This window comes from Canis lupus, chromosome 31 (assembly GCF_048164855.1).
Source record: "Canis lupus baileyi chromosome 31, mCanLup2.hap1, whole genome shotgun sequence".
Classification (NCBI taxonomy): Eukaryota; Metazoa; Chordata; class Mammalia; order Carnivora; family Canidae; genus Canis; species Canis lupus.
The window spans coordinates 32,510,266-32,535,495 of record NC_132868.1 but is presented as its reverse complement, the minus strand read 5'-3'; the positions used below and the strand labels follow the sequence as shown (position 1 = coordinate 32,535,495).

At 36.2% G+C, this 25,230-nt stretch overlaps 1 protein-coding gene across 1 annotated transcript in view; it reads left to right on the top strand.

Moving 5' to 3' along the window:
- Window positions 1-18,981, top strand: part of BCHE (butyrylcholinesterase) — a 65,222-nt gene extending 46,241 nt beyond the window's left edge. The window contains exons 3-4 of the mRNA XM_072807960.1: window positions 11,795-11,961; window positions 18,592-18,981. Coding sequence (XP_072664061.1) covers window positions 11,795-11,961; window positions 18,592-18,716 — 292 coding nt within the window. The 3' untranslated portion in view covers window positions 18,717-18,981. The remainder of the gene's footprint in view (window positions 1-11,794; window positions 11,962-18,591) is intronic.
- Window positions 18,982-25,230: the final 6,249 nt, after the last annotated feature.

Here is a 25,230-nt window from a genome sequence, read left to right as displayed (position 1 = left end):
GACTTTTGGGTTTTCTATGTAGAGTATCATGTCATCGGCGAAGAGGGAGAGTTTGACTTCTTCTTTGCCAATTTGAATGCCTTTAATGTCTTTTTGTTGTCTGATTGCTGAGGCTAGGACTTCCAGTACTATGTTGAATAGCAGTGGTGAGAGTGGACATCCCTGTCTTGTTCCTGATCTTAGGGGAAAGGCTCCCAGTGCTTCCCCATTGAGAATGATATTTGCTGTGGGCTTTTCATAGATGGCTTTTAAGATGTCGAGGAATGTTCCCTCTATCCCTACACTCTGAAGAGTTTTGATCAGGAATGGATGCTGTATTTTGTCAAATGCTTTCTCTGCATCCAATGAGAGGATCATATGGTTCTTGGTTTTTCTCTTGCTGATATGATGAATCACATTGATTGTTTTACGGGTGTTGAACCAGCCTTGTGTCACGGGGATAAATCCTACTTGGTCATGGTGAATAATTTTCTTAATGTACTGTTGGATCCTATTGGCCAGTATCTTGTTGAGAATTTTTGCATCCGTGTTCATCAGGGATATTGGTCTGTAATTCTCCTTTTTGGCAGGGTCTTTGTCTGGCTTTGGAATTAAGGTGATGCTGGCTTCATAGAACGAATTTGGAAGTACTCCATCTCTTTCTATCTTTCCAAACAGCTTTAGGAGAATAGGTATGATTTCTTCTTTAAACGTTTGATAAAATTCTCCTGGGAAGCCATCTGGCCCTGGACTCTTGTGTCTTGGGAGGTTTTTGATGACTGCTTCAATTTCCTCCCTGGTTATTGGCCTGTTCAGGTTTTCTATTTCTTCCTGTTCCAGTTTTGGTAGTTTGTGGCTTTCCAGGAATGCGTCCATTTCTTCTAGATTGCCTAATTTATTGGCGTATAGCTGTTCATAATATGTTTTTAAAATCGCTTGTATTTCCTTGGTGTTGGTAGTGATCTCTCCTTTCTCATTCATGATTTTATTAATTTGAGTCTTCTCTCTCTTCTTTTTAATAAGGCTGGCTAATGGTTTATCTATCTTATTAATTCTTTCAAAGAACCAACTCCTGGTTCTGTTGATCTGTTCCACAGTTCTTCTGGTCTCGATTTCGTTGAGTTCTGCTCGAATCTTTATTAACTCCCTTCTTCTCTTGGGTGTAGGATCTATTTGCTGTTTTTTCTCTAGCTCCTTTATGTGTAAGGTTAGCTTTTGTATTTGAGTTCTTTCCAGTTTTTGAATGGATGCTTGTATTGCGATGTATTTCCCCCTTAGGACTGCTTTTGCTGCATCCCAAAGATTTTGAACGGTTGTATCTTCATTCTCATTAGTTTCCATGAATCTTTTTAATTCTTCCTTAATTTCCTGGTTGACCCTTTTATCTTTTAGCAGGATGGTCCTTAACCTCCATGTGTTTGAGGTCCTTCCAAACTTCTTGTTGTGATTTAGTTCTAATTTCAAGGCATTATGGTCCGAGAATATGCAGGGGACAATCCCAATCTTTTGGTATCGGTTCAGACCCGATTTATGACCCAATATGTGGTCTATTCTGGAGAAAGTTCCATGTGCGCTTGAGAAGAATGTGTATTCAGTTGAGTTTGGATGTAAAGTTCTGTAGATATCTGTGAAATCCATCTGGTCCAGTGTATCATTTAAAGCTCTCGTTTCTTTGGAGATGTTTTGCTTAGAAGACCTATCGAGTATAGAAAGAGCTAGATTGAAGTCACCAAGTATAAGTGTATTATTATCTAAGTATTTCTTCACTTTGGTTAATAATTGATTTATATATTTGGCAGCTCCCACATTCGGAGCATATATATTGAGGATTGTTAAGTCCTCTTGTTGAATAGATCCTTTAAGTATGATATAGTGTCCCTCTTCATCTCTCACTACAGTCTTTGGGGTAAATTTTAGTTTATCTGATATAAGGATGGCTACCCCTGCTTTCTTTTGAGGACCATTCGAATGGTAAATGGTTCTCCAACCTTTTATTTTCAGGCTGTAGGTGTCCTTCTGTCTAAAATGAGTCTCTTGTAGACAGCAAATAGATGGGTCCTGCTTTTTTATCCAGTCTGAAACCCTGCGCCTTTTGATGGGGTCATTAAGCCCGTTCACATTCAGAGTTACTATTGAGAGATATGAGTTTAGTGTCATCATGATATCTATTCAGTCTTTGTTTTTGTGGACTGTTCCACTGAACTTCTTCTTAAAGGGGAATTTTAAGAGGCCCCCTTAAAATTTCTTGCAGAGCTGGTTTGGAGGTCACATAATTCTTTTAGTTGCTGCCTGTCTTGGAAGCTCTTTATCTCTCCTTCCATTTTGAATGAGAGCCTTGCTGGATAAAGTATTCTTGGTTGCATGTTCTTCTCATTTAGGACCCTGAATATATCCTGAATAGGACCCTTTCTGGCCTGCCAGGTCTCTGTGGAGAGGTCTGCTGTTACCCTAATACTCCTCCCCATAAAAGTCAGGGATTTCTTGTCTCTTGCTGCTTTAAGGATCTTCTCCTTATCTTTGGAATTTGCAAGCTTCACAATTAAATGTCGAGGTGTTGAACGGTTTTTATTGATTTTAGGGGGGGATCTCTCTATTTCCTGGATCTGAATGCCTGTTTCCCTTCCCAGATTAGGAAAGTTTTCAGCTAGAATTTGTTCAAATACATATTCTGGCCCTCTGTCCCTTTCGGCGCCCTCGGGAACCCCAATTAAACGTAGGTTTTTCTTCCTCAGGCTGTCGTTTATTTCCCTTAATCTATCTTCATGGTCTTTTAATTGTTTGTCTCTTTTTTCCTCAGCTTCCCTCTTTGCTATCAACTTGTCTTCTAGGTCACTCACTCGTTCTTCCACCTCGTTAACCCTCGTCGTTAGGACTTCTAGTTTGGATTGCATCTCATTCAATTGATTTTTAATTTCTGCCTGATTAGCTCTAAATTCTGCAGTCATGAAGTCTCTTGAGTCCTTTATACTTTTTTCTAGAGCCACCAGTAGCTGTATAATAGTGCTTCTGAATTGGCTTTCTGACATTGAATTGTAATCCAGATTTTGTAACTCTGTGGGAGAGAGGACTGTTTCTGATTCTTTCTTTTGAGGTGAGGTTTTCCTTCTAGTCATTTTGCTCAGTGCAGAGTGGCCAAAGCAAGTTGTATTGGGAAAAAGAGAAAAAGAGAGGAGAGAAAGAAGGAAAGAAAAGAGAAAGAGAAAAAAAAAGGGAAGAAAAAAAAAAAAAGAAAAAGAGAAAGAAAAAGAAAGGAGAAAAAAAGGGGGTGTGGGAAGGAAACAAATCAAAAAGCAAAACAAAACAAAAACAAAAACAAAAACAAACAAACAAAAAAAGAACCACCGGGGAGTATCTTCTGATTCTGTGTTCTTTAAGTCCCTTGGCTTCTCCTGGAAGTTGTCCGTCAGTGTAGCTGGTGTTCTGGGGGAGGGGCCTGCTGTGCTGATTTTCAGGTGTTAGCAGTTGGGGGAGCTGCTGTGCCCCTGCCTGGTGCAGGGCTCAGTGGGGGTTGTTTACCCCGTGAGGCCGCAGGAGGAACAGCCCCAGTGGCGGGGCAGCTCTGGAAACCTGGATTCAGCTCCGGCAGGAACTCCGTCTGCAGGGCCTGGAGGCTCCGGGCGGGGCCGCTGATCTGCTCAGCTGGGGCAGGAGCGTCCTGGCTGTCCTGGGCCCTCCCGGCCTCTGCCTGTCCCGGGGGAGGCGGGATCCTGGGCTGTGTCCCGGCGCCCTGTGCTCCGGGGCCTGCGCTGTTGGATTCACGCTCCCGGGCCGCGCAACCCCCTCCGCGGAGCCGCCGCCCGAGCCCCTCCGAGCTGCTCCTGGAACCGCGCAGCCCCCTCCGCACGGAGCCTCTTCCTCTGCCCGAGCCCCTCCGAGCTGCTCCCGGGGCCGCAGCCCCCTCCGCAGAGCCGCCGCCCGAGCCCCTCCTGGCTGCTCCGGTCCCGCCGGGTCCCGCCGCCCGCGCTGCAGCCCTTAGGGAGCTCGGCGCACTCTCCTGGGCGCGCAGTTGCTGTTACTGTCCCCGGGAGCCCGAGGGCATCCCCGCCCTCCTGGGTCCTGCTCCACCTCCCTGCGAGCCCCTTTCCGCCCGGGAAGGTCGGTGCAGCTCCTGCTCCTCCGGGACGGGCCTCTCCTGTCCTGGGGACACTCGCGCCGGCCTCAGCCCGGCTCCTCGCCGCAAAAAAATATTTAAATGATTATATTTGTCTTTAAAGATTCATCTTAGAAGCTGATTGGAAACCAGAAAATTCAGTATAAGTTTTATGAAACCAATCAAATGGAGCCAATATGAATAAATTATTGAGAATGCATTCATAAATTAATACTAAGTTGCATTGAATAGAATTCAGTGATATTTAGTCAGTTATATGATTAAGAATAAGTGTACAATTACTTTTTTTCATTTAAGAAAACTATTGTTGGGTCAGTTTTAAAGATTGAAGAGATTCTAAAACACTTAAATGAAATCAGCAATGGCACTTGGTCAAATTTATAGATATAATATAGTCACATAAAATTCCTCTAGAAGGAATCAAAAACTACTTCAAAATGTCTTTAATGTCTGTATTTATCCTAAGGAGTTTCCTATACAAAATGAAGCAAAAAATATGATCTTGAGAGAAACAGGATTTTATCCTTTGCTATTTAGCAGCACCACTGTTTTACCAGTGTCTTCATATTTTTCTGAAAGATTATATTGTGGATTCATATTTATCATCATATAGTTAAATATTAAAGTTTGTTTACTATTTGAAAATTTCTTTGCCTGTTCTTTATATAAATATGTCAAAATAACAGAAGCATCTTGTGAAAATTTCATTGTTGTTATACAACTACTAATCATACTAAATAAATGTCTCCTTTTTATTTTCTTTTTGCTCAATTGGTTCCTAATTCTTTTTCTAATAATACTAAATCTGCACATCTCCCTTGTTAAATGTCAATCTTCTAGGCACAAGTTTATGTTATCAATTATCTTATTTACATGTTAAACTATCATAATAAAAATAGTTTACGTGTAAGGCATGTGTTAAAACTATCCCATGGTCTCTTATAGCCATATTAAAAAACTTATTTGAAGAATAATTTCATATTATTTGGATCCAGATACTGATTTTACTAAAATTGAAGAAAAGATCATCTTTGAGTATAATTTCTCACGTGGTGGTAGTTTTTAAATGTGAAGATTCACAATAGTTAAACAAAAATGAGCTAACTTGAACTATCCGTTGTGATGTTTCTTATTTTTCTATTCATATTTCTTGCCTAGATACTATAAGACAGGCATAATTCCAGGTTGTAAACAAAACAGCCAAATGATGTTTTGCATGGAACTTACCCTCTGTCTTGATCCATTCTGGCCACTATAACAAAATATCATAGATGTGTTAGTTTATAAATGACAGAAATTTATTGTTGACAGTTCTGGAGACTAGAAGTCCAAGATTAAGTCACTAGCATGGTCTCCTTCTGGTGAGGACCCAATGGATAGCCAGCTCCTTCTCACTGTGTCCTCATATAGTGGAAGGGACAAAGAATCCCTCTGAAGCCTCTTAGATAAAGGCCCCAATCCCATTCGTGAGGGCCTGCCCTTACAGCTAAAACATCTCCCAAAGTCTCTAGCTCCTAGTACCATCACCTTATTTCAGGAGCACACAACCATTCAGACCATAGCACTCTGTAATAAGGGAAGAAAAAAAATTACAGTTAAAATCAGTTTTGAATATTTCTCAGCCATAAAAAATAATGAAATCTTGCCATTGGTAACAACATGGTTGGAGTTAGAAATTACTAAGTGAAATAAGTCAGACAGAGAAAGACAAATACCATATAATTTCATTCATATGTGGAATTCAAGAGACAAACAAATAAACAAAAGGAAAAGAAAAAAGAGAGGGAGGCAAACCAAGAAATAGACTCTTAACTCTAGAGAACAAACTGAGAACAAACCCAGAGAGAAGGTGGGTGGGGGTTGGGTAAAATAGGTGATAGGGACTAAGGAGGGCACTTGCTGTAGCAAGTACTGGGTGTTGGATGCAAGTGTTGAAACACTATATTGTACACTTGAAACTAATATTACCCTGTATGTTAACTAATTGGAATTTAAATGAAAATTGGAAAAAAAAGAAATATGAGGAAATTAAGATTGGCTATTTTAATGGAGTCATCAAGGGAAGATCTAAAGAGATGGTAGGATAAGCATAGAACAAAGAGCTACGATCCAGGAAGTGACATGTGCTATGTATCCTATGAATTAATAAATCACCATGTGTATATTTCTAGATGTCATTTCTATATTGAAATTTGGAAATTGCATCACAATTTTGGTGTTCCTGAGAAATACTACATTAAAAAGCTTGTGAATCCATTTGGAAGGCAGGGATTCCCTCAGTAAAATAAAAGTTACTACTAAATTCCAATCTGTATTTGGATCTCAAATTTAATATGTGAAGAGCTGAATTCTCAATATTTTCCTTCAAACATGTTCTTGCAGCAGTTTCTATCTCAGTAATGGCAACTCCATTCATCCTTCCAATTTCTCTGGCCAGAATCCTTAGTGCCATCCTTGCCTTCTCTCTATTTCTACACCATTGCCTAATTGCAAGGGTGTTAGATACCTTCAAAATACATTCAAGATCTAAACACTTGTCTCAATTTCTACTCCTACCTCCCTGTTCATGCAACCATCATCTCTCACCTAAATTATTCCAGTAGTTTCCTAGCTGGTGTTCCTGCCTCTGGCCTTGGATTCTCTGCAGACTATTCCCAGAACTCCAGCCAGATGATCTTTTGAAAAATATTAAGTGAGACCTTGTCCTTTCTTTGTGCAAACCCTCCAATTACTTCTTCCTTGAGAGTAGACATAAAAAGCTTACAAGGACCTACAGGTCACTAAATAATGTGGCCTCCTGTCACCTCTCCAGTCTTGCCTCAGACTACTCCCTCCCTAGCTGGCTCCACTCTAGCCACACTCCCTCACTCACTTTTCATGTTAAACTTCAGACGCTCATCTGTCTTATACCCTTTGCTTTCTATTCCTTCTGTTGAAATGCTCTTCCTCCAAAAATGCCCTCACTCCTCTCCTTCAAATCTCCACTTAAAAGTTCCTTTCTTATCAAATATTGCAGAGTTTCTCTACCCAGAGGTAGCCAAAACCAAGGTTAAGGGCTTAGGCCTTCAGACTTCCAAGTTGGCCCAAGATTTCTGACACCAGTTGCAAGTTCAAGGTCACCAGGGCCACCCTCACTTCAGACTAGCTGGCTATACATTTGAGATCCCTAAGGACTTCTTCAGATTTAATCATGCCCTAGAATGACTCACAGAACTCAGGAGGGTGCTATATTTATAATTCTGATTTTTATATAATAAAAGGATATATATCAGAACCAGTCAAAAGAAGAGACACTTAAGTAGCATCTGGTACTACTCACTGAATTCCAAAGGTAAAGCTTCTATCACCTCAGAGATGCATTACCTTCAGGGCATTAATTGTGTCAATGTGCGCATGGACTACAGCTAGCCCAAGGAAGCTCACCTGAGCTTGAGGTCCAGAGTGTCATTGTAGTTTCATTATATAGGTATAATTAATTAAATCATTAGCCATTGTGGTTGAACTCAATCTTCAGCCCCCTCCCTTCCTGGAGGTCAGGTTGATATCACCAGACTCAAAGTCCCACCCTTCTAATCACATGGTTGGTCTCCTGGCATGGCTGTTCCTTCCACAAGATCATCAGTGTGAGCAGGCCCATCCTGAGTCATGCCTTTATTAAAAGCTGTAAGGTGCTCACCATGAGTTGCTTTGTTAGTGTAAACCATTAGATATAGGGCAAAATTCCAAAGATTTAGAGGTTATCTCGCAGGAACTATGGGCAAAGGGCAAGGAAATTCATTACTACCTATTCCTTCATCACTGTCCCCTCTCTAGCAACTCTTACAATCTAATATATTATATATTTTCCTTATTTATCTTTTTATTGTCTATCTTCCTCAAAGAGAGAAAACTGCAATGGGCAAGAATTTCCATTTTTGTTTTTGTTGATTTTCTGTGACTTAAATAAGCCTGACATAATATGCACTCAATTAATATTGGTTGAATGAATAGATGAATTTTGTTTTTCTAAATTCAGATTCTCTTATAGCCCCTCTATTCTTTAAATGCAATATTATTAAAATGCAATATTATTAAAATGCAATATTATTAAAGTGTGACTTGACATAAAATATAAATCTATGAATACTTGTATATTTGAGAAATTATCCAATATAATCTGTATTCCCTTTGCCCTCTCATGACGGTAGAAAATTTTGGATATCCATTTAATTTACAAGTACTAATCCTGGCTTTATTTTATTAGATTGTAAGGCACACTGAAATATATTTACTTTAAAATCATTGTATAGCTTGCCTAGACATCATTGTCTCTGAATTCTTACTCAAAAAGAATCTTAATTCCTATGTTAGAATTGATGGGCAACCCTGAGATTTATAATCCAAGAAAACATATGGAGTTAAATACATGCGAGTTTTTCATATCAGACATCCTGGGTCAATTAATGTCTTTTTTTTATAAATCTACTCATAAAATAAGATCAACTCTGTGCTCAAATATCGATGACAAGCAAGTAATTTCCTGAAATATGGATGTTAGGAAAATACTCTGCCTTTTTTGTTAAATAAGCCACATTTGAAAACTTTTCAAATCTACCGAAGAGAAAAAGTGTAGTAGATGATCTTTAGACGACTTTTGCATACCACAAAGTAGAACAAAAATCTCATAGTAAAAATAGAGCAAGATTTCTCTGTTTCATGGAAAATTTTAGGTATTATCCCTTCAAAGTCTTTATTTTGTGACAAGAGCAGGAAATATTTTTGAAAAATAACAGAGCCAAGATGTTTAAATATACCTTATAATTTTGGGATTAAATTCATATAGTGTTTCAGAATTGTGTATCTGGGAAATATGTTGTATTTCACAGGCTTTAATTGATGCAGATAGAAAGAGAATTATATCTCTTGTTAAGTTTTAAAGTCTTTGAAGATTTCTTCAAATTATACAGTAAAATGCTCCATCACTTCAATAGCTATTTCAATAACTTTTTGAAAACTGTATCTGCATCCATAGGCAAAGGGATTTTATTATCTCTGAATTGCGTTTTGGAATGTCATCAGATACTTCACAGAACAAAGTTTGTCAAATGAACACGGGCAGTGCCAATAGTGCTTTGCTCTTGAACTCAAGTACGAGTCAGCTTTGTTCAAGTCACCATTTGCAGAAGCCAGACATGAATGAGCAGTTAAAATGGTGCCATAAGTTAATTAGAGTGGAATTAGAAGGAAAGTGGGCAATTTAGGAACATAAGAATTGCTGTACCGAATCAGACCAATGGTTTTCCTGGTTTCATATCCAGCCTCCAGCAGCTGTACTTGTTAGTTTCTAAAGCTTTAAAAGAAAGGGAAAAGACTACATAATTCACCTAGACAAGTGTGCCATCTGTGATCTGGAGAAATTTTCTTCATGACCTCTCTCAAATAATACCCTAAAGCAGGAGGTTTCAATCCTGTTATGATATTGGTTTAGCTTGAATAGCTCTGGTTATTAATAACTCTTTTTTAATCATCCAATTCCTACATAAAATCAACTAGTCCATCAAGAAGCTATTTATCTCCAAAGCTCCTGAATTCATGGTTGGATATGTTGCTTCTACGATAAAATATGAATTTGTGGTGCTTATTTGATACAAGTTCTTGATGGCAAAATCTGCTCTAGATAACCATGCTCAGTGAATGCTTGCTTCTCTCTCCAAAATCTACTGGATTCACAGGCCTGTGGCAAAAAAGAAATCTTGTACCTCTTGTCACTGCTCCCAACTTTCTGTTACCAATCCACAGAGCTATCCTAATGATGAAGAAATTCACGTGCTGAACTTTTAGAAGAGGTCAACCAAGAGTTTTTCTTACATGATTTTACTTTAAGGTAGGATGAATCTAAGAGAAAGGAATGAATTACGTATCCTTATCACTTTAGTCTTCCGTTTATGATAGAAGAAGCTGTGACTATTTTATAGGCTTCTTGGTTATTCTGGATAATCTCCAGGTCAACATTTCTAAAATGTTATGTTCAAAATAAGCCATTTAGTCAAAAATCCCTCAAGAATGGTACATGCCTACAGTTAAAGTCTAAACCATTTTCCTAGGCTGTTAGATCTTAATGTGATAACACTAATGTCCTAAATCTATGACTTTAATAGAATCTCCTCTATCTTATATTCCAGGAAACTAGTTTTTTCATTGTGTTTTGACCTGAGATAAACACTCATTATTTATAACGATGTTCATTCTGTTCCCTTTCTCTAGCTTTCCCAACTTCTCTTTCTGGTTCGGTTCCTTATTTACTCTCCTTCCTTCAAGCTAGAATCTCCTTCCTTCAGGTAATTACCTTTTAAACAGGTAGTGATTGTTTCCTCTTCTGATAATTTGTATCCCTTTGTTTATGTTTGGTTTAGGCTACCAGGTTCTTTGTTTTCATGAATGTTCTTCCTTGTAAATTCCCGGAGGGAAAATATGTTTCCCATATTTATTTGTATTTCCAAATCCTAGGGCAGTGTTTAACTCATAATCATAGCATAAAAATAGATTAGAGGGAAATCTATAGAATTGCCAGGGACTAAACTATTTGGAGCCACTTGCAAAATGTTTACTCTTTGAGTTTATGTTTGTGCGATCTAGGTAAGACATTCTTGAGTGCTACAAAGATGTAAACAAACCCCAAACTATACATTTCTAAAAATTAGAACCAAGTATTATTGATACAAAAATCACAATAAAGATATGGGAAATATCAGCACAAAAAGAGAATATGAAAAAGAGAATCTGAATTACCTTTGGGAAAAGAAGGGATTCTAAGCAGAATAGCTGCACAAAGGCAAAGAGGTGAAACAGAGGAGGGAATTACTAGGGAACTGTCTCGAATTCCTGTTGGTCGACTCATACAAAGACTCTCTGAAAGTAAGCTTGGAAATATGGGAGGCACCACATTCAGTAAATTTACCTGAACTCATTGGGGAATTACTGAAACAATTTTCATTGGTGAGCAGATCTATAAGACTGTAGGATCAACTTGAAAGGGAGACGGAAGGCAGTTTCCTACAGTAATGGTTATTACATAATAAATTGTGTAATCGGTCACAAGCTCAGGCAGTAATGGCAAGAACATATGGAATGACATGGAAGCAAGATATGGAGTAGATGGCATTAATGTTTGCTGTGAGAAGATTGGGTCTGAGGTAAAGGGGGAAAATGAAACAAAAGAAACATTGCCCTTCGAGCATGTTTAAGTGTGAAGAAAACATCAGCACTCTTGAAATAGGAAATATTTTTTTCTCCCTGTATGGTAAACAGAAATGCATGTGAAAGTTATTCTTTAAATTTTCATTCCTATGCTTTTAATTTAGTGTTTCGAGTTACTGAAAACATTCCACCCAGTTCATTTTAACTTGACATCTTCAAAACAAATCCACATTTTTTCTAACTTTTTAAAAGTTGTTGTTGGTTTTTTAGACAATATTCTTTCTATCTAAAAATGATTTCAGGGACACCTGAGTTGGCTCTGTGGTTAAGCTTCTGCCTTTGGCTCAGTATATGATCCCAGTGTCCTGGGATCAAGTACCCACATCAGGCTCCTTGCTTCTCCCTCTGCCTATGTGTCTGCCTCTCTCTGTGTCTCTCATGAATAAATAAATAAATAAAATATTTTTAAAAACTTAAAAATAAAAATGATTTCAGTAGAACTATAACATCTCTTTTTAATTTTTTTAGACATCCAGATGGAACCCAGAACAATAGCACAAGATGGCCTGCCTTTGAAAACACTGACCAAAAATATTTAACCTTGAATACAGATTCACCACGAGTATACACTAAACTGCGTGCTCAACAATGCCGATTCTGGACACTATTTTTTCCCAAAGTCTTGGAAATGACAGGTGTGTGTATTTTTAGTATTTGGTCAAATAATTGGTTGTGAATTATGTAAAAGGAAGAAAAGCTAGATTGTCCAAGGCACAGTGGTGGTGTTAATCTATGAGTTTACAATTACTTGATTGCAGTGAGTGCATCACTTTCACAACTTTCTTCCAGCAAGTTTAGGTATATTTGAGGGCTTGCTATAGGAGCAGCACTTTTGTAGTTAAATAAAGAAAACTAAAGTAGAAATTTTCCCCCAGAGGAACATAAAACCTAGTAGGGGAACTAAAATAGGGCACTACTTGCTCTTCAGCTCATCTTTCTGGAATTAACTAATGGATAAATGAATAAATACACATACGAAATAAACAGTGAATAGAACTAAAAATATAATTGCTAAAATATAGAATGAATATAATTTATACTCAAAGAGAGGTAAACACAAATCTATTGATAAATAGAACTCTTGATTTCTAAGAGGAAAAAAAAAAAACTCCAGAATTTGAATATTTAAAGATGCAATCCAGATATTTCTAAATATTCTGAGCTTAGAGACATTTATCATGAACACATACATATAATACACAGTACAATAACCAGACAGTGATTTACTTACCTGACTTTGGGAAGGGAATCCTTAAGCTTATATAAGGAAACACTAGGAAAGTTGGTTCAGATCGTTGTGTTATTTCAAACTTCATTAGAAAGAAAATATTTAAATCAACTTGAACCATCAGCTTGAATGATCGCCTCTTCTGTGAGGAAAATGACATACATATCTCACTCACTTGCCAGTTTTTAAAAACCCAGCTGTTTCTAACTCATGTGACTCCTCGGGCCTTTATTTTTCAAAGGAAAAGTAATCGAATCTCAACCATCAGACAGATTGCTGCCCAGTTTCCTTAGACTTTACCACTCCGTTCATCATAATACTCTCTGTGATTTTTCAGGCCCTGAAATATATATAGTAGATGCTCTAGTTTCCTGTTTAGAGTTGTGGGGGTTAGTTTCAGGCAAACATGGGCATCTCAGAGCTATATTTGATTGTTTAATATGCTTTTTAATGATCAGACATTACTCACCAAAATTATAATTATGTACTCCATCTGTTTGGGAGATGTTTCTGATATACCAGTGCTCTGTGTATTACCAAATGTTCTGTGACATAATATATATCCAGAGATGGGTTTCTGCATCCCTTGGCAAAGCTACAGTGCTGCCCTTGTGTCCTCCGGGTGTGAATAACAATGAGGTAACATGTTTAATCTGCCAAGAGACCAAAAGAGGTACCATTTAACATAACACAGACTACACATTCTTAATCTTTACTTAAAATATTTTTAAATGAGAAGGTCGTAATCGAGGGACAATGAGAGGAAATGGGGAGGATTTTAAATGATTAACTTATTATTACAAGCCAAACTGATTTGTTCTGTTTTGAGCTTCTGTGGCCTCCTGCAAATTATTTGTCGATTTAAGTATCAGCAATTTTTGAAGATGTTACTTCAAAATCTCTATCTCTAAATATTCAACTGCCATAAAGCAGGTTGAATAAACAAACTCCTAGGTTTTTGGCTAGCTGCCACTCCTGCCTGTGCAGTGACGAACGATTTTCTAGTTTGAGCAACATTGAGCTGTATGGACATAGCAGGTCTTGCTCTGGGGTAGTATTGTGCTCTGGGATAGTTCCAAAGCCCCTTAAAAACATCATTTTATGCTTTAGCATTTTTTTTTTTCAGATAATTCCCCTGTAAAAGTTATATAAAATATACTTTATAAGATGTAAAGTAAATGCATGATCTGAGTGTGGTAACATCAACATCCTCCTTTTTTTTTACATTTAAACAAAACCACTTTGAAATTATATGTTTTTTGGGCTTTATAAATGAATAATGTAGGGGGATTAAAAAAGATTAAGAACACACATTCTTACCATATTTTGTGTATTTCAAGTTGCGAAACCTCACACATTTCAGTATTTGGTATTTTGAAAATTGGAGTTATTCCCATGACCTGGACTTAAGTTCCTATGGAAATATTATGTTTTAAAAAAGCAACTCTATATGTAAAGGAACATTTCAAAGAAAAACTACTGACGGGGTTTCTGAAAGGGAGAGATGTTTACCTCACTCAAGATGGAAACCCAATGAGCTTTATAAGTACCACTTGAGCAGTAGTTTACATTTGAGCAATAAATGTTCTCAAATAAAATGATCCTTAAGACTTGTTTAAACACAGGAATTCTAGCACTTAACTTTCAGACTACACTTCAGCATATGCCTGCACTATTAGTGCGTGCACCTGCAAGAAATAAAATGTGCAATATTTGTTTTAAATATTACCAAATTCAAAATTTTCTCTAAAAATGTAACTGCATAATATTTAACAATTGTTTGAAAAAGAAAAGAGAGAAATGACCCATTTGATGCCAATAAGATATCAGCATTTTTCGCTAAAAGTGGAAGAGTAAATTTATTTAAAGGAAAAACCACTTTGACCTTTAAATCCTCCCAATAAAGAATAATATTAGCTCCAGTGGTTTTTCCTTTGTTTTATTTTAAAACTATAAGCATACTTGGAAGATATTGCCAGTTTGGTTCCAGACCACAGAAGTAAAGCAATTATGGCAATATAGCGAGTCAATGAATGTTTTGGTTTCCCAATGCATATAAAAGTTATATTTATACTGTGCTGTAGTCTATTAAGTGTTTAAGAGCATTATCTCTAAAAAACAATGAACACATCTTAATTTAAAAACACTTTATGGGGGCACCTAGATGGCTCAGTAAGGTTGAGCTTCTGCCTTTGGCTCAGGTTTTTTTGGGTTTTTTGGGCTCAAGATCTTGATCCCTGGGCCCCAGGATGGAGTCAGTCCTACATAGGGCTCTCTACAGGGAGCCTGCTTCTCCCTTTGCCTATGTCTTTGCCTCTATTCTGTGTATCTCATGAATAAGTAAAATCTTTTTAAAAAAATAAAATAAATAAAATAAAAACACTTGATAGCTGGGTGCCTGGGTGGCTCAGTGGCTGAGCATCTGCCTTTGGCTCATATCGTGATCCCAGGGTCCTGGGATTGAGTCCTGCATCGGCTTTCAATAGGGAGCTTGGTTCTCCCTCTGTCTATGCCTATGTCTCTGTCTTTCATGAATAAATAAAAAAGTCTTTTAAAAAAGCACTTTATGGCTAAAAATGCTAACCACCATCTGAATTTTCAATGAGACATCATCTTTTTGCCGCTGGTGGAGAGTCTTGCTTCAATGTTCAGGGTTGATGGTTGCTGAAGGCTGAGGTAAGTGGCTGTGGCAATTTCTTCAAATAAGACATCAATGAAGTTGCACAATTGAGTGACTTTTCCTTTCACGAATGATTTTGCTGTAGCATGTGTTACTGTTTGGTAGAATTTGACCTACAGTAGAACTTCTTTCAAAACTGGGGTCAATCTTCTCAAACTCTGCTGCTGCTTTATCAACAGAGTTTATGTAATATTTTAAATTCTTTATTGTCATTGCAACAGTCTTCACAGCATTTACTGGAAGTAGCTTCTAGCTCAAGAAACTACTTTCTTTGCTCATCCAAAAGAAGCAATTCCTTATACTTTAAAATTTTATCACGAGATTGCAGCAATTCAGAAATAATAATGAAAAATTTGAAACATTGCAAGAATTACCAAACAAAATGGAACACAGAGACAAGAAGTGAGCAGATGCTCACTTGGAAAATGTTGTGTGGATAGACTTACTTGATGCAGGGTGCCACAAACCTTCAATTTATAAAACATGCAGTATCTGCAAGGCACAATATAGTGAAGTGCAATACAATAATTATCTCTATATGCAAGCTTTCACAAAGTTTTGCCTGAATTTATAGTAGTTCACTCGACAGTATTAGTCATAGTTCACTGTCATCCCACACTCAGAAATATAACAGGACAACTAATACGTTTCTGATCTGCAACGTAAGAACGCAAGAGAACGTAAAGAATTATGCATTCCTTGGTAGCTTTAATAATTGGATAACAGGAAAATAAGCAAGTAATGGGAACAAAAGAGATTTTCAATGAAATCTCAAAGTACGTGATTTTTTTTATTATAATGATTACCACAATTCATATCCAATTTAATCTTTTCTTCTAGCTTACCTTCATGACTAATTTTGAGTTGACTCACCTCTCCTGTATTCTTTCTTAACACCTCAGACTTGATAGATTCCACTGGTGAAATATTGCTCACTCTTTTTTAATTGACAAGTCAAAGAGTAGCCTTATTAGTATTACTCTTTCTGTAGGGAAGAAAGCCTGACTTTTTCTTTTCCAAATGAGACAACGATGTGAACAAATCAAACATCACAAAAGTCCTGAAAAAGTTGTGTCAATATGTTTATAAACTACTGGTATTGATCTAGCTATACATGGATTCAATAAAGAGCAAAGTTAAGAATAAATTTTTGTAACAGGGCAGTAAATTTGTTAGTGGAGCTCCCAATAGGTCTATAGAGCTTGATTTCATAATGTACAAACCAACTGATTTATCCTTCACGGTAAGTAACATGGCAAAGTAGTGATCACTGACCCCATTTACAGCTGGAAAACTAGTTTCAAAAGTAAGAATTTTTTCTATGTCACTAACAGAGTAAGTAGTCAAACTGGAATCTAACCCATTTCACCCCAAAACCTATATAATGTCCTTTATTTCACATTGTAGTACCTCGCTAACTGCAAAACAAATAGATAATAGATCTACATCTCACAGAATATAAATCTATAGCCATCTAAGTAGTATTCCAGTATGGAGGAAGAAGAGAAGTGTGGGAAGAAATAAAAACTTCTAATTTTGGTTTTTATTTATGTCATGGGACTAAAAATTTTTGTTATCTTTTTATTATGGTGTATTCAGTCGACATTGTATTAAAAATAATCAAGTTTTATATTTTATTATCTCAACCAATGTTCAGTATTATTGAAGAAAAAATTACTCAGGATTACAAAACATTTGTACAATAGAAAGCAAAGTATTTCAGTACACTAAATTGTATAGTGTTTGATTATGGTACAAAAGGAAATAAATTTTTATTTATATGAATCAATGAATTTGTTATCATTCTATGAACAAGAAAAAAATCAAATCTAAAAGCTTTTCTCTGAGTATTAAAATTCATGATGTAAGTTGTAAATTACCAATCATTTATTTGTTATAACATAAGTTTTTTCTTTCTGAACTTTAGAGCCCTTATTTTGCATAACATTTTAAAAAGCATTTAATTATAAAAAACACCATAAGACTAGATTATTTGTATGATATTTAATGTCTTTCACATCTAATGTTTTTTAGAAAAGTTCTATTATTCACAAAATAACTAGTCATTGACCTTTTAAAAGACATTTTTAAAACAAGACATTTTTGTATATATTTGCAAATACTTGTCCAAAGTCCAAGCAGTATGAACATTTTAAACTTAGATATATCCTAAATTACAGGGGATATTATAATAGCTATATAAATATTTTATGTATTTTGATTTTCATAAACTAAAAATCAGTCACTGAGTGTGCTCCATTGTTAACAGCATTAGTGAAAAGACACATTTTCATGTATAATGTAGTGAGATCACATGAACTGTCTTCCCCAAATCAATACCTCACAGTTGTAATTAATTTAAAAAATTCCTAACAGAAAAGTATGTATTCAAAAAATTGTCAATTCCTTATTTTCAGAATAGCCAAAATACCGCAAAATGTTTTTTAATTCAATGACTATTGCACAGAATCCTAAAAGTGTGAGAACTACAAGTGTATAAAATACTAATAGATTTGAATAATTTAAACTATCTTCCAGCTTTATCATGTGTATTTTTAGGAACATGAATATATGATTTTAGAGGTTGTAATGTAAGAGTTTCTGTTGTTCATAAACTTTATTCTTTAGTGTAACACATTTTCAAATTAATCAAGATTTCAAGGTGCTTGTAGTACATAGACCATTTTTGGTTCATTGCCTCACATTATTCCTGGCATCAACACTCCCCTCCCCTGACACATGTATACACTTTACAAACTACTGGAAAGCGGAGATTGTCTTAGTCATCTTTCTAATTTGCAAAGCAATTAATAAATTGCTTTCATGTAGTAGTTTCAATAAACTGCTTTCAATGACTAGGCATTTTTCGGAACTAAAGTATACTGATACAGAGTGAGAGAAAAATATATATGGAGGGTATACATAGTTGCCCTTATGCATTAATACATATATATAAATATTTTCATCGGGAATAATAGTTTGCTATAGAATTACATATGTAAATAAGACATTAAGTGAGATTTCTGTTATGTAAAAGAGCTCAAGAAAAGGCAATGATATCTATGCATCTTCTTAGAAACTAAATACATGTGATGTAACCTAGTTAGATATATCAATTTATCCATATTTTTATGATATATGCAATTTATACATGTATATTATTTGCAATTTCATATAATGTATAAAATTTTATTACAAGCTTTCCAAGTAGTGAAAGAAGCTGATAATAAATAATAAAAAATTAAAAATTACTGTGCCATGTTCTTGGAGAAAATAGCATCTGTAACCAAAATTATTTTTCAATTAATGTAAACAGATTAAAATTTAGATTAATACAACTTATTGCATGTTTTACAGGAAATATTGATGAAGCAGAACGAGAATGGAGAGCAGGATTCTATCGCTGGAACAATTACATGATGGACTGGAAAAATCAATTTAACGATTATACTAGCAAGAAAGAAAGCTGTGCGGGTCTCTAATTAATAGATTTACCCTTTATAGAATGTTCGTTTTCCTGTAGATCAAGGTAAAAATATCAGTAGCTCTCTTACACACCTCATAAGAAAGCTATTATACAGCTGAAACAAAAATGCCAGAAGGATAATATCGATTCCTCACATCTTCCACTTAGTATTGTACCTAGCATTTCAAAATCCAAATGGCTAGAATATGTTTAATTAAATTTCACAATATAAAGTTTGACAATTAATTATATGCATATTAAAATGATTTTGCAGCTTCAAACTTTCTTTCCTGAGTAAATTTATGAATTTTTTCTGCTAAAAAATACCTGTATCCTATTTTTATTTGTGTATTCTCATTACCACTCATAAATAGGTATCTTTTTAAAATGAGCCAGGTCTTGAAACATTGGACACTGATTCACAGTACTATTTCCTTTAAATAATTTATGAATTTAATGTCAACATACTTTGTCAAAACAAAAATGGAAAATAATTGGTTCCTTTTGTTTTTTATATGAAGGCAAAAGGGAATTGTAAAGTAAAAGGCTTGGTCACTTTGCAACACCTAATGACTAAAACAAAACATTGCTCCCAAGAGACAAAAATGTAAAAGAATATAATTATTTCTTAGAATATGCATGCTTCAGGTCCTCAATATCTATTCCGCATTCTTAAAACCCTTGCCCTTCCTCACATCCCCACTTCCTGACTCCCCACCCCCAAAGTGTACATGTGTAAATTACTCTTCCTGTAACTCAAAAATAAAGAGTGCAGATGAGCAGAAGTCTAAAGTCAAAAGTCATATACCATCTGGGATAGGGGAACTCTTGCCTGGACCCAGAAATATAGGATTTTGATAAAGAAATCATTTGACTCCAGGAAAGAAACTGTTATACTTTCTGCAGACAAGTGATGTGATTTTTATAATTTAAAAAATTTACAAAACTGAATTTACTAACTGGCATGGCAACTAAACACATTCATTGAATAAATTAAATGTGTAGTTCATTAAAGAGACAAAGTCAGAGATGTCAAGTTCCAGAAAAGGGCGGTGCATTCTGAATATGTTAATTACGTATTGAAAACCAGCACCCAGAATAGGACAAAGTATTTAGTATATAGGTCTGTGGACTGTTGGTTAAAACATGTCTCACTGATCATTGGTCATAAGGATGTTCATAGTTAGATCTAGTATGTGTCTGCTGTGCTCACTCAAACATCATTCAGGGTTCAGTCTACTTTACCAGCTTCAGCCAGTTAGAGAGAGAATTTATTATACAAATCAAGTCAGTTTTGATATCACTTCAATGTTGCTGTAAATGGACATTTTTGCTTTAGAGTTCTTCCCTCATCCTATGATGAAAAATAAATTAAAAACCACCACAAATGATAGGCGAATGAGCAGACATTCCATTCTACACCACCATCTTTGTTTCAAGAGCCATTCTTCTGGGATCCACTGTGTTTTTCTGAATCATTCAAGCCTCCTTTTGATGTAGAATCCTCTGAAATATGAAACGGGATGATACCTCTTCAACAGTATTCCAGACCCCTTAGAGATACTCTTGATGAGACCAATAATTAGGAAAACATGATTATGTTTATAGAATACCTGTAACCTATCTTAAATGACAGGCACCAGTCATCTGAAAAGATCCCATGGATCACTTTGTCTCCCCTTGGACAACCAGTTGGTTTGTTCTGGACTTCTACTGCGACAACCCTTGACTTACCCTGAAGCTTTTAGCCAAATTCAACAAGCAGTGTCAGCCAGCACATAAACCCCTCTGCATTTGTTTTGTAAATAAATTATTATGAATCCACCGTGTCCAGCACCATTGCAGGAAGATAGCTTAAGGCTTTTCAAGAAAATACTATATAACAGTCTATACAGTTTCTCTTACTATGATTGCCATTTAAGAGGCAGTTTTAGTGCCAGACTTTAATTCAGGAACCTCATGCCAAGAGAGAAACTTGTGCATAAAGTGATGGAAATTTAGTATCTCTGGATACTTCTCAGAGATTTGCCTTTCAGCAGCCTCATAGATGAAGGAACTTACAGTTGTCTGAGATACTAGCAGTAGGGAAGTATTAAAACGTCAAAATGGTGTGAAACCTATCCAAGATAGCAGGGTATAGGGAGATATTAGCATACATACTTAATTCTAGTAAATTTTTAAGGTACATTTCTCAAAAGTAGGAAGGAAAATTAGGTCTACATTTACAATAGAACAAGTGGAATTAGTTCAGCCAGTATCACAACACTTAGCTTGATCAATTATTGAAGTGAAAACATTATTTCTTGTGGAGTGGCACTCTCCATAAGACTTTGCATTATTGAGTTTATTGGAAATTGATTCTCATTTATGGTTTGATGTCCATTTGATATGTATAAGGATTAAGGTAACAAGTCACAAGCCTTTAAAAAAAGGCCATTATAACTGGTCTTGTTTTTCAAGACCAGTTATAAATTGGCTGCTGAATACTATTAGCATGAAGGCAAGGTAAGTAATTTCTGGCCAATCAGAAATTAAAATTCATGGGTAAATGAATTTACCTTAACATAATTGCAACTGTGACATTTTTAACAGAATATTCAAATAAATGGAACCTCTGACATTGCTGAAGGATGACAAACTCAGCAGTTAGTAAAATTTCCTGTTGTGTCTGCAGCCTTATTGAATTCAACAAAAGTTGTTCTCTTTACAAAGAGTTCGTTTTAAAATTAGGATGGTAAGAAAAATAAGACATATATATACTTTAAATGTATTCCATGTCAATATAAATGCACAGTGCTATTTATCAATACAATCTTGGTGGGAACTTTGTTAAAGAATAAGCCAGTTTTTAAAATACACACACAACACACACACACAGAAGTACAGGCATACATACATGCATTTATACACACAGAACTACTCTGTTAATGTCCAGCAGGTGATCACATTGAAGAATTCACTGAAGAGTTCCAAGAGAGGGGAAAAACAGGGGCTTTGGAGTATAGACAGTCCCTGGTTTACAATAGTGCCACTTAGGATTTTTTGACTTTACAATGGTGTGGAAACAGTGGGAATTCAGTAGAAACCATAGCTCAAGTTTTGAATTTTTTAAAAAGATTTATTTATTTATTTATTCATGAGAGACACAGAGAGAGGGAGAGAGGCAGAGACACAGGCAGAGGGAGAAGCAGGCTCCATGCAAGGAGCCTGACGTGGGACTCCATCCCGGGACTCCAGGATCACGCCCTGGGCCAAAGGCAGGAGCTAAACTGCCAAGCCACCCAGGGATCCCTCAAGTTTTGAATTTTGATCTCCCAGGCTAGTTACATACCACAAATGTACTTAATGTCAATGTAAAAATAGGTATGATCCTCCCTGTGATGTTAGGCATGGCCTCGAACCCCCAGCTCCCAGTAAGTCCTCCAATCTGGAGGGTAAACGACCTGTCCATTGCAACCATTCTGTACTCGTACAGCCAGTCATTCCCTTTTTCACTTTCAGAACAGTATTCAGTAAGCTACATGAGATATTTAGCACTTTATTATAAAGTAAACTTTCTATTCAACTATCATACCCAACTGTAAGCTAATGTAAGTGTTCTGAGCACATTTAAAATAGGATAGGCTAAGCTATAAAGTCCAGTAATTAAGTGCATTAAATGCATTTTTTGACTTATGATATTTTCACCTTACAATGGGCTTTCTGGGATGCAATCACATGCATGATAAGTCATGGAAGATCAGTATTAGAAAAGGAGAGTGCATGATAGTCATATGATGGTCATCTAATCACACATTAGACACTAATGTGAAATAGAATCTATATATTATTAATATATTTATTATGTATTAGTGCATAATTATAAGAACATTATTAAATTATATAAGATAATATAGATTGTATTAAGGCCAATTCTAAAAAAATGCAACAGTCACTTTGATGTGTCATTGACAAGAGCTGCCGTAACTGGAAAGTATTTTACTTATAAATTGATTGAAAAGACACATAATAAACCAGTTACTAAGTAAGGAATGTTGTCAATCAAAATGTAGAGAAGGCATTACAGGTTGTAGGGGACAGGAAAGGTAAAACCTTTATGTAGCCAAGGCACAAGTCTAATACTATATCCAAAATGTGAACATCTAAAATTCCAATTTTCCTTAAAGAGAAAGAAAGAAAGAAAAGGAGGGAAGGAAGGAAGGAAGGAAGGAAGGAAGGAAGGAAGGAAGGAAGGAAGGAAGGGAGGAAGGAAGGAAGGAAGGAAAGCAAATCCCTTCCTCAGGTAGGCCCTAGCTTCCATGAGTTCAGCTAATTTGCTCTGTCTTATCCGTGGTCCAAAATCTCACCATTAGAGTTACCAGTTGATGAGATAATAAGGCAAGAGAAGTGGCTGAGTGATTTTAGAGGTGAATTTTAACACAAATAGCCATACACACAAAACACAGAATTCATTTATCTCACAAGAAAAGTCTGGTTTCTTTTCTAGGCATAGCCCATTTTCATTGCCTAGTTTAACCCTTTATGACTACCCTGAAAGGCAGAAAAATCTGAATTTCCAAGGCAATTAACTGCCAATGCCTCAATATTATGAGATTCATCTGTGTGTGGATTTCCAGCTAGGAACTGCTTGCACAATGCTGCCACACTGTATATGGTGCTTGTTGACTGAGTGGATGCATGAGAGGATAAGTTACAGTACAGCTGAGTTCCACTTCATAGGAGAAAAATTGTAGTGAGGATCTTTAGGGAGCCAAGAGGAAGCATGAAAAAAGAAAAATGGAAGACAAGAAGGAGGAGCAAAATGAGAAAACCTGCACTTGAAATTGAATTTATGCAAATGATTTGTCTAAACACTGGAGAGTTTCAAGGCAGAAAAGACTATAAAAGAAATAGCTGAAGATAGATATAATTTATTAGATATTTTTACACTGATATATAGGGTATTAATTCAATGATTTTCAACCTTCATCCTCAGCTACACATTAGAATCTCTGGCAATAACTGTAGTCTGCACACACCACATCAAGTGAACTAGAATTTCTGAGAGTCTAGAGATCAATATTTTAAAAATTTTCTCAGGTGATTCTGATTTTATCAAGTTCAAATACACTGATTTATTTTTCTATGATAACACTATTTGTCTTGACAGCTTTAAGGGCAATGCTTTCTCCGGGGGCAGGGGGGGAACATGGGTCCTAGGTCAGTAATCCCCAAATTCTGTTACATATTAGATTCACCTCAGAAGTTATTTAAAAAAATCCCAGTATCTACGTCCCACCCCATAACAATTAAATCACAATGTGAGGTTGGTAGCTAGGAACTAGTATTTCTTCTTTTTTTTTTTTTAACAGTTTCTTTCTTCCTTCCTTTCCTTCCTCCTCCCTCCCTCCCTCCCTCCCTCCCTCCCTCCCTCCCTCCCTTCTTCCTTCCTTCCTTCCTTCCTTCCTTCCTTCCTTCCTTCCTTCCTTCCTTCCTTCCTTCCTTCCTTCTTCCACGATTTATCCATTTATTATTTATCTTAGCTATTCATTTATTTTAAAGAGAGAGAGAGCGCAAGTGGGAGAGGTAGAGGGAGAGAGAAACCCAAGCAGACTATGAACTGAAAGCAGAACCCCATGTGAGGCTCAATCTCATGACTTTAGATCACGACCTGAGCTGAAACCAAGAATCAGAGCCCAACTGTCTGTGCCACCCAGACGCCCCTGATAATGATTCCTGACTGGTACCAATATACAGCAAAGGCTAGGACCCAATGGCCCATTCCAGATGGTTAATTTAAAGAACAGGAAGGATATTCCTATTGTTTTAGTACTGAGAAGCAAGTGACTGTAGAACTTGCAATTTTATGCAACAAATGAATGTACCCGCTAGTGACATCTGAAAACTAAGATTTTTCTCTGAAGAAGGAGCTCTACCAGAGACTAATGAATATATGGAATAAATTTGGGGGGGGGGGCATATTTTCTTCCTCTACACTAGACATCATTTTTACCAAAAAATACAGAATGTGGGGAGAGATATGTTTGAAAAATAAGATGCATAAATGAAATATATATAATATTTTATGGTGGTATATATAATAGTAGTTATTGCAGAAAATCATTGTTTGTATTGAGGTAACCCATTTTGGCTCACTCGACAATAACTGATAACAGTAATTTAGATTCAAGATAAGGAATCAAAATTTTGATTCTCATTTTCTAGTGCTCTGTTTATGTAAAAAGTATTTCGGTGATCTTGTGAACTCTCAAAACTGCAAGTAGGTTTTCATTCCTGCCAGACTCATAAAAAGATGTTGTTAGGATTAATGACTTAATGATTGTTAAACTAGGTAGGTGAGTACTAAGAGTTGTTTTTCCTCTCAGAAGAATCTGCAGAAGATTTTGCTGGATGCTATTATTGCATTACCTTGTTTCTCTGAAGTGAAACCTCCCATTCTAATCATGTTGATTCCCTTTATCAGTTTAGAGAGAAAAGGGGAAAAATTATTTAAAAAATCTCTGGAGAATAAACTATCAACTGTATCTCAT